This window comes from Meles meles, chromosome 8 (genome assembly GCF_922984935.1).
Source record: "Meles meles chromosome 8, mMelMel3.1 paternal haplotype, whole genome shotgun sequence".
In the NCBI taxonomy this organism is placed as follows: Eukaryota; Metazoa; Chordata; class Mammalia; order Carnivora; family Mustelidae; genus Meles; species Meles meles.
The window spans coordinates 59,882,847-59,892,291 of NC_060073.1; the positions used below are offsets into that span (position 1 = coordinate 59,882,847).

Genomic DNA, 9,445 nt, shown 5'->3' on the forward strand with positions numbered 1-9,445 from the left:
ACACTGCATATAGAAAATCCTAAGGAAACCACAAAGATATTACTACTACTAATAAGTGAGTTTAGCAAGTTTGTAGCATACCAAATCAATATACAAAAATCAGTTTTGGGGGCGTCTGGATGGCTCAGTGAGTTAAGCCTCTGCCTTCAGCTCAGGTAAAGTTCTCATGGTCTCATGGTCCTGGGATCAAGCCCTACATTGGGCTCTCTGCTCGGCAGGGAGCCTGCTTCGCAGCACCACCCTCCCCCGCCTGCCTCTCTGCCTACTTGTGATCTCTGTCAAATAAATAAATCTTTTTTTAAAAAAATCAGTTGTTTTTCTATACACTAGCAGTGAACAATAGAAAAATGAATTTAAGACTATAACTCTATTCGCAATAGCATAAAATAGAATAAAAGTCAGAAGTGAATTTAACAAAGTACAAGACTTGTCTACAGAAAACTATAGAACATTGTTGAAAGAACTTTTTTTTTTAAGATTTTATTTAGTTATTTGACACAGAGAGAGACACAGCGAGAGAGGGAACACAAGCAGGGGGAGAGGCAGGCAGAGGGAGAAGCAGGCTTCCCACTGAGCAGGGAGCCTGACATGGGGCTTGATCCCAGGACCCCAGGATCATGACCTGAGCCAAAGGCAGACGCTTAACAACTGAGCCACTCAGGTGCCCCTGTTGAAAGAAATTTAAGACCTAAATAAATGGAAAGATATCCCATGTTCATCATCAGGAGACTTAATACTGTTAAGAGGTTATCACTCCCCAAACTGATCTACAGATTCAACTCAATTCTTATCTAAATCCCTACTGGCTTATTTGGAGAAATTGACAATCTGATCCTAAAATCCATATGGACACGCCATAACAGCCAAAACAATCTTGAAAAAAAAATTAGACGACTCACACTTTTTGGTTTCAAAACATACTACAAAGCGACAATGATCAAGACAGTGTGATAGTAGCATAAAGGTAGATATGTAGGTCAATGAAATAGAACTGAGAGTTCAGATTTTTGACAAATTGAATTGTGCCAAGACAATTCAATGGGGGAAAGAATAGTCTGTATCCAGTGCTGGGATACAACAGGATATTCACATGCAAAAAAATAAAGTTGGACCCTTGTTTTATACCTTATATAAAAATTAACTCACAACGGATCAAAGACCTAAACGTAGGAGGTGAAACTATAGATTTCCTTTAGAAAACAGGGGAAGAGTTTCATTGTATGAGGCAATGATTTCTTGGATATGACAGCCAAACCAAGGCAACGAAAGGAAAAAGATGGATAAACTGGATTGCATCAAAATGGAAACTGGGCACCCAAGGACAGTTAAGAGAGTGAAAAGGCAGCTTACAGAATGGGAGAAAAGATTTGCAACTTGCACATCTGATGAGGGGTTAATCCAGAAAATAGAACTAGAGAGCTCCGACAACAATAGAAAGATGTGTAATACAATTAAAAAATGGGCAAACAACTTGGGTAGGCATTTCTCCCAAGAAGGTGTACAAATGATCAACAAGCCTACCAACAGATACTCAACATCACTCATCATCAGGGAAATGCAAATCAAAACCACAATGAGATATCACCTCACACCCACTAGGATGGGTTTGATTAAGACACAAAAAGTCAACAGGAAATAACAAGTGTTGGTGGGGATGTGGAGAAATCAGAACCCTTGTACACTATTAGTGGGAATGTAAAACTGTACAATTGTTACGGCAAATTTTATGGCAGTTCCTCAACAATGGAATTACCATGTGATCCCACTATCCCACATCTGAATATATACTCAAAAGAATTAAAAGCAGGGTCCTCGAAAGATAATTGTACACCAGGCATCACAATAGCCTTCTTCACAATAGCCAAGAGGTAGAAGAAACCCAGATTCCATCAGTGGGTGAACGGATAAACAAAATGCAGCAGATACATACAAGGAAGTATTATTCAGTTATTAAGAAGAAATGAAATTCTGACACAGGGATGAACCTTGAGGACATTATGCAAAGTGAAATAAACCAGTGACAGAAGACAAATACTGTGTGATTTCCACTTACATGAAATATCCAGGGTAGTCTATTACTAGAGACAGAAAGTTGAATGATGGTTGCCAGGGACTGGGGAGAGGAGGACATAGAGTGTTGTTGCTTAATGAGGATGAGGTTTCAGTTTTACAAGATGCAGTGGGGTTCTGGAGACTGGTTGTACAACATAAATACCCTTAACATTACTGAATCATGCCCTTAAAAAGAATTAAGATGGTGAGTTTTATATAACATATGTTTTTCCACAATTTTTTAAAAGGCTATCAAAAAATGCTTAATTATGTTTACAGAAATGCTAGGTGGTGAGCTATTACATCATTTATCAGATCTGAGACAATTTTTCTCTGTTAAACTGGACTTCGGCACTTAAACCTCTAACTGTGTTTATCTCATTACTCAAAAATTAACCCAATAGCTATCATTTAAGCCTACTCGTATTGTGCAAGGCTTTTCCATATGTAATTCTCAACAATCCTCTGGTGAGTAAATTAAGGCTCCAAAAGTCTCACTGATATTTTCCAAGGTTGTATGAGGGACGGAGCTGTCCCTGGAACCCATGGCCTGACCCTAAAGCCTGGGTTCTTCCCTACTGTGCCTCATGCCCCTCAAGCTAGTTTCATCCTAACAATTATTTGGGGTACCTCAAAAATTCAGATCCCACTTAGAGATGAGCTTCTCTAAGTTTTGATGAATGTTGAATGTGTGAATCCTATAACGAATAAACTAACAAAGAGATGAACGAAAACAGGAGTGAATACACTGATGGGCTAACAGAGCCTTGCATGGGAGGGGCCTGAAAGAGAGGGAAGGAGGGAAGACTGGAGAGCGGAAAGGGGAAGTTACATTCTTCGGTGATCAGATCTCTTACAGTCAGTGTATCCTGGCTGAGGTCAGAGACCACTGGGAAAAGTCCAGGGGCCTGGAGCCATCGCCAGCCTGAAAAGAGGCCAGTCAAGACACAGCTGTGTGGGCTCCCAGCCGCAAAGGAGGCTCAGGCAAGATGCCCTAAGGAGGAAAGGGAGACAGGGACACTGGGCAGTGGGTGGGGGGATGAAGGGGGTGGGGGTGTGTAGTGCCTGAGCGGCTCGGTGGGTTAAGCATCTGCATTTGGCTCAGGTCATGATTCCAGGGTGAAGAGATAGAGTTCTGTGTTGTTTATTTCCCTGCTCAGCCGGGAGCCTGCTTCTCTCCCTCCCTCTGCCTCCCACATACCGCCCTCCCCACCCCGCCCTGCCTGCTCATGCTCCTTTGCGGTGTTCTCTCTCTCCTGAATAAATAAAATCTTAAAAAGACAGACAGAAAGAAAGATCCCTTGGGCTCCTGTGGGGAAGGTGCCTTTAGGGGAAGAAATGGGAGGAGGGAAGACCTGACCCCAAGCCGAGGGAAGTGAATTCCAGAAAGGTTTTTGGAAGCCCTTGGCCAGGGCTTTGTGGGGGTGTGGGATGGCGAGAGAGAGGAAGCAGTCTCTGTTGTCAACCCAAAGGAACAGATCTTTAACAGATGGGAGTGGGGATGAGGGTCGGTCAGGAAAAGAGAAGTGGGCAGCACTTGTGCTGGGTGACTTCCAGGACTCTAAGCACTGATCTAGTTGGCTGCTCCAACATGGGGTACTTTTATTTTAATCAATCAATCAGTTAATTAATTAATTAATTTTGGGGTGGGGGGTAGAGAGAGAGACACGGGAGATGGGGTGTGTGGAAGAGCAAAAGGAGAGGGTGAGAAATTGAAGCAGGCTCCATGAGGTCATGACCTAAGCCAAAATCAAGAGTTAGAGGCTTAACCGACTGAGCTACCCAGGTGCCCCCATGGGGTATTTTTATATTGTCCCTCAGGTCCACGGATCTCTGCACTTGTTTTCTGAGTCGTAAGGTAGGAATCTGGTGCATTAGCCTAGAGACTGCCAAGGAGACCAGTGTTATTATGGAGTGGAGGAAGGAAATGGCTTTCAGAGAACAGGGAAGGAAAAAGTATGAGGAAGCGAAAATTAGAAACCCCCAGTCTTTCCATATCTGTGTTATTTGACCAAATAGCACCCCGTGTGTTACCTCCCGTGACTTCAGTGCTGAACGGGAGGACTCAGCAGAGCTGGGGCACTGCCTTCCCCAGGCTAGTGGATTTCTGAGCTGGTGTGGGGATCCAGATGATCCAGGGTATGCTGGAGAGCACGTGCTTGCTGCACATGGCATGAGGGCACTCTGTCCCTGGCCCTTCTCAGGGGAGCAGGGCATGGGTCTGAACTATTTAGTTACTTTTCCTAAGTAAAGTGGAAAGAAGAGTGGGCACAAAGACATCTTCTCCAACTGAGGAAGACTCTCCCAGGGCCCATCCACTAATCCCAGATCCTCATTGAGCCCCAATCCTGGGATGAGGGAGCCCCTTTGCCAACCTTCTCTACTTCAGCTTCAGGGAGCCTCAGGACCCCAGCCTGAAGGAAGAGGGTCTGACCCCATCCTTCACTGTGGAGACAGGGAGACTGACATGGGGGCCATGGGGGACCCTACATGAGGGTCTCTTCCCTCGGGCGTGGGCCTCCCTAACCAAAGCTCCGTCTGCAGGGACAGAAAGACATGGTCTGGAGACTGATTCCACTTCTGCTGCTGTTAGCCTGGACAGTGTCCATGTGCAGTGCCCGGGCCAGGATGGACCTGCTCAATGTCTGCATGGACGCCAAGCACCACAAGGCAAAGCCAGGCCCTGAGGACAAGCTGCATGGCCAGGTGAGGAGGGAGTGTGGCTCCAGTTGGGGAGGGGACTGGTTCTAACAGGGAAGACAAAGTCAGGGGGTGAGGAGAAAGGGTCAACTGGCAGATGCCCCCACATCCTGGGTTACTGCTGTCGGGGAAGATGGTGGTAAGGTGATGGTAAGGTGTTAGGGGTGGCCTCCTTGGAGAAGATACAATGTCAGCAAGATACGATATAATCATTTGTCGAGCACTTACCCGGTGTCATGTTGACTGCCTATGATTTCAAATCCCCAGTGGTCCTTTGATGTAGGAGATAATGTTCTCCCCCACATGACACAAATGAGGAAAATGAGGCCCAGAGAAGCACAAGGACACACAGAGGACTCGGACATAAGTAGCCCTTGTGGTGGTGTAGGGACAGGTTTGGAGTGTGAGGGATTTTAGCGAGGATGGTTCTTCCTACCTTCCCTATATGCCAGTCCACAGAGTGTCAAGGGTGGAGAAGACGGTCTCTTCTGGCTGTGATACGGGCAACAGGTGCTGTACGTTCACTCATTCTGTAAAAATGGATGCCATTCAGTTGTAACGCTATTGAGACTCCATGTCTCCTTTTTATGATAAAAACTCTTTTTTTTTTTTTTTAGATTTTTTATTTACTTATTTGACAGAGAGAGATTACAAGTAGACAGAGAGGCAGGCAGAGAGAGAGAGAGAAGCAGGCTCCCCGCTGAGCAGAGAGCCCGATGCGGGACTCAATCCCAGGACCCTGGGATCATGACCTGAGCCGAAGGCAGCGGCTTAACCCACTGAGCCACCCAGGCACCCAAAACTCTTTATTTTTAAAATGATTTTATTTATTTATTTGCCAGAGAGAGTAAGAGAGAGCACAAGCAGGGGGAGCGGCAGGCAGAGGGAGAAGCAGGTCCCCTTACTGCTTAGCAGGGAGCCCCATGTGGGACTTGATCCTGGAACCCTGGGATCATGACCCGAGCAAAGGCACACACTTAACCGACTGAGCCACTCTGGCACCCCAATAAATACTCTTAGACTATTTTTCTGTCCTGGAATAAAATTCAAAGCCAATAGAACCTATCTGCACATTTAAGTTAAAAAATATCAACATGACTCTCTATCTGTACTAAAAAGGAAAAGCACAGGGGCGCCTGGGTGGCTCAGTGGGTTAAAGCCTCTGCCCTCGGCTCAGGTCATGATCCCAGGGTCCTATAGGGCTCTCTGCTCAGCGGGGAGCCTGCTTCCCTTCCTCTCTCTCTGCCTACCTCTCTGCCTACTTGTGATCTCTGTCTGTCAAATAAATAAATAAAATCTTAAAAAAAAAAAGGAGAAGCACAAAGAAAGTAACTTATAATAAAATAAAGTGTACTTCAGTATGTCAATTCCCTGGCATGACTCCATCAGAAAATCACTGTCAAACAGCATGTTTGCTTCTCATCACCAGATCACTATGAATGGGGCAGCTACAGATGAAGATCGAAACAGGTGCCTTCTGCTGGCAACTTAAATGCTGTAGGGTACTCTAAGCTGTGTTGCCATTGATGACACAATTTTCTAAAACAGTGAATAACTCTGGTAAAACAAAATACAGAGCATGGCCCTCCTTTTCACAATATTTGCAGTCCTGAAAAAGCTGGTCTATATTAAAAACTTGCTTGGATATGGTGTGTCCATATGTAAGATGGAGTTTGGTTTAGATTTAGGAAATCATAGAGAGGTCTTTCATTGACTTTTTTCAGCAAATATTTTTTATGGGACTGCCACATCTCTGGCACCGGCATCACCGCTGGGGACAGAGACCTTAACACTTGCTGAGAAGAAAGTTATTCAACACAAATTACTACATAGGTTGTGTCCTTCTTCCTTTGCTCAAAATGTCACCCTCCAAAAAAAAAAAAGTTATCCTCCGGTGAGACTTTTCACAGTCACCTTATTTAAAATTTCACGTTATCCCATACCCCACTTTCCCAATCCCTGCTGTAATCTTCTCCATATAATTGATCAGATCCTGACACCAAGGTCAGAACCTGACACTTGCTGAGAAGAAAGTTATTCAACACAAATTACTACATAGGTTGTGTCCTTCTTCCTTTGCTCAAAATGTCACCCTCCAAAAAAAAAAAAAGTTATCCTCCGGTGAGACTTTTCACAGTCACCTTATTTAAAATTTCACGTTATCCCATACCCCACTTTCCCAATCCCTGCTGTAATCTTCTCCATATAATTGATCAGATCCTGACATATTTTTTTCTCTTTGTTTCTTACTGTTTGTCTCCACTGATCAAGATGTAAATTCCATGAACACATATTTCTGTCTGTTTTGTTCTCTATCATATTCTCAGCATCTAGAACAGTGACTGGAATAGAAATAACTACTCAGTAATTATTTTTTAATGAGTATGTCAAAGAACTTTCTATGAAGTGTGAAGGGCTGCATCAATGATGGCTATTGTCCCCCAACATGGGGTTTCTCTCCAGCTCCCATGACCCCTGATCAGCCCTGTTGTGACTGAATATCCCCCAGGATGAGAGTTCCTGGAGGTCAAGGACAAAAGGGTCCTCACAGTAAACTTTCCTAAGACAACCCACCTGAGGCAGGAGAGCAAGAACCAAATGGGGAGAGGCTGGAGGCGGCAGAAGGTTGTGTGTGTGGTGCAGGCAGCAGTTAGTCGGTGTCTTCCCCACGCAGTGCACTCCCTGGAAGGAGAAGGCCTGCTGCTCAGTCAGCACCAGCCAGGAGCTGCACAAGGAGACCTCCCTCCTGTACAACTTCACCTGGGAGCACTGCGGCAAGATGGAGCCCGCCTGCAAGCGCCACTTTATCCAGGACAACTGTCTCTATGAGTGCTCCCCCAACCTGGGGCCTTGGATCCGGGAGGTATGGGACCCTGCCTCTCCCCACCCCACCCCTGCAGCTGCCATCCAGCTCCATCAGGGCTGTGGCAGGAGATGTCCCATCCCCCGCTGAGCGCTGAGTGAGCCCTCCCCCCTCACCTCCCACCAGGTGAACCAGAGCTGGCGCAAGGAGCGCTTCCTGCACGTGCCCCTGTGCAAAGAGGACTGCCAGCAATGGTGGGAGGACTGTCGCACCTCCTACACCTGCAAGAGCAACTGGCACCGGGGCTGGGACTGGACCTCAGGTGAGGGGGGTTGTGGGCGGGGACGGAGGTGGGGTTTGAGGATCTGGGGTGGCCAGAAACCAGCTCCGGGCCCAGGGGCTGAATGTCTGCATCCACTCTCTCCGCCTGCAGGAATTAACAAGTGTCCAGCAGGGAGCACCTGCCGCACCTTTGAGACCTACTTTCCCACGCCCGCAGCCCTGTGTGAGGGCCTCTGGAGCAAGTCCTACCAGGCCAGCAACTACAGCCGAGGGAGTGGCCGCTGCATCCAGATGTGGTTTGACCCAGCCCAGGGCAACCCCAATGAGGAGGTGGCGAGGTTCTATGCCATGACCCTGCATGCTGGGGCCCTGCCCCGGGGGGTGGAGCCTCTTCTGCTCAGCCTGGCCCTGATGCTGCAGCTTGGGGTTCTGGGCTGAGTCTAGCCGTACCCAGACATCCTGTCTGTGTGTCCCGAGTTTCGATGACCAAGCTGGGCTCACAAATGGGGGGACCCTAAGTGTGCTTCCATCCATTATCCATCCTTCAGTCATCCCATTCCTGCTCCATGGTGGACCTTGGGGTTTGTCTGGCAGTCAGCTTAAATAAAAAGACTGACACATCCGTGTCAGATGAATTATTTTTGTTTGAGTGGGTAGATGACAGATTCCACAGTTTCTGGATTCCTTCAGATCAGAGAAATGAGACTTGGGTGTGAATCCCAGCTCTGCTACTGACTGTGCCGAAGTGAAGCAATTGCCTGTCTAGGCTAAAGCTTAGTTTCCTCCTCAATAAAATGGGGATATACGTCCTTTCCCTCCGGGTTGTGAAACGCAAAGAAGCTGTTGCCTGGAAAGCACGTGACAGCAGTGTCTCACTAGCCTTTGTTGTAGCCACAAACAAGAGCCGGGTCCAGGACCTTGTTACTTATATTGATCCCCAAATATCCCCTCTTTCTCCTAGGCCCCTGTCTGCCTGGCTCTGTGCTCAGCTCTGCAATGGGAAAGCTGGGGATGGGAGTCCAGGGAAGGCTCTGGATTCCCAATGGGGGTGAAAAAAGTTCACCCATGATGTGGACTGAAGGGACAGAGTTGAGGCTTGGACTCTCAGAGGAGGAAGACAGAAGGTGGTATGGGAGGTTCCTGGAAGAGGAGATACTCAAGAGCCTTCATTTGGTTTAGCTTGGATGGAAAAAGGTTGGAAACTCTCAGGAGCATCCTAGGGGCAGGAGCCTGGCCTCTTCTCTGGCACCTTTGCCCTCTCCAGGGATTGCCGGATATGCCTATCCTGTCTTTGCCCAGCTCCCAGGAACTGGGCCTGAGTTGATCTCTAGGTCTCCCTCTTGCCCTTTTCCCCTGGGGAAGTCTTTGTCTCTACACCCCCCTCACAGTTATCCTCAGAGAGGCACAGGTCCATGTCTGAGAACACCAGGCAGCCCTAGAACACTGGAGTGAAGACTCCTAATCCAGGCCTCTCCCCTGCCGGTCGCAGGAGGGTGCGCCTTTCTTGGCACTCATCTTCGCTCATACCTAGAGCTGAGTGACGGGGAAGTCAGGCCGTTTATGGTGGATGGCTTACGGAGTTCCTGGAGGGGTCTGGAGACACTGGGA

General features: G+C 47.3%; 1 protein-coding gene across 2 annotated transcripts; it reads left to right on the forward strand.

Moving 5' to 3' along the window:
* Positions 1 to 2,883: 2,883 nt before the first annotated feature.
* Positions 2,884 to 8,473, forward strand: FOLR2 (folate receptor beta). 2 transcript variants are annotated; one of them, XM_046016090.1, is made up of 5 exons: positions 2,884 to 3,036; positions 4,597 to 4,758; positions 7,427 to 7,615; positions 7,742 to 7,877; positions 7,989 to 8,473. In XM_046016090.1, exons 2-5 carry the CDS (start codon positions 4,609 to 4,611, stop codon positions 8,273 to 8,275), a joined length of 762 nt encoding a protein of 253 aa, XP_045872046.1. In that variant the 5' UTR covers positions 2,884 to 3,036; positions 4,597 to 4,608; the 3' UTR covers positions 8,276 to 8,473. The 2 variants fall into 2 exon arrangements, with proteins under 2 accessions (XP_045872046.1, XP_045872047.1); XM_046016091.1 differs by lacking the exon at positions 2,884 to 3,036 and adding an exon at positions 4,095 to 4,191.
* The last annotated feature ends 972 nt before the right edge of the window (positions 8,474 to 9,445 follow it).

Bases quoted from the DNA above. Each gene is read 5' to 3' on its own strand.
- FOLR2 (XM_046016090.1), top strand. From the start codon at position 4,609: ATGGTCTGGAGACTGATTCCACTTCTGCTGCTGTTAGCCTGGACAGTG. The intron at 4,759-7,426 runs GTGAGGAGGGAG...TTCCCCACGCAG, and splicing joins AGGACAAGCTGCATGGCCAG to TGCACTCCCTGGAAGGAGAA. The intron at 7,878-7,988 runs GTGAGGGGGGTT...CTCCGCCTGCAG, and splicing joins GGGCTGGGACTGGACCTCAG to GAATTAACAAGTGTCCAGCA.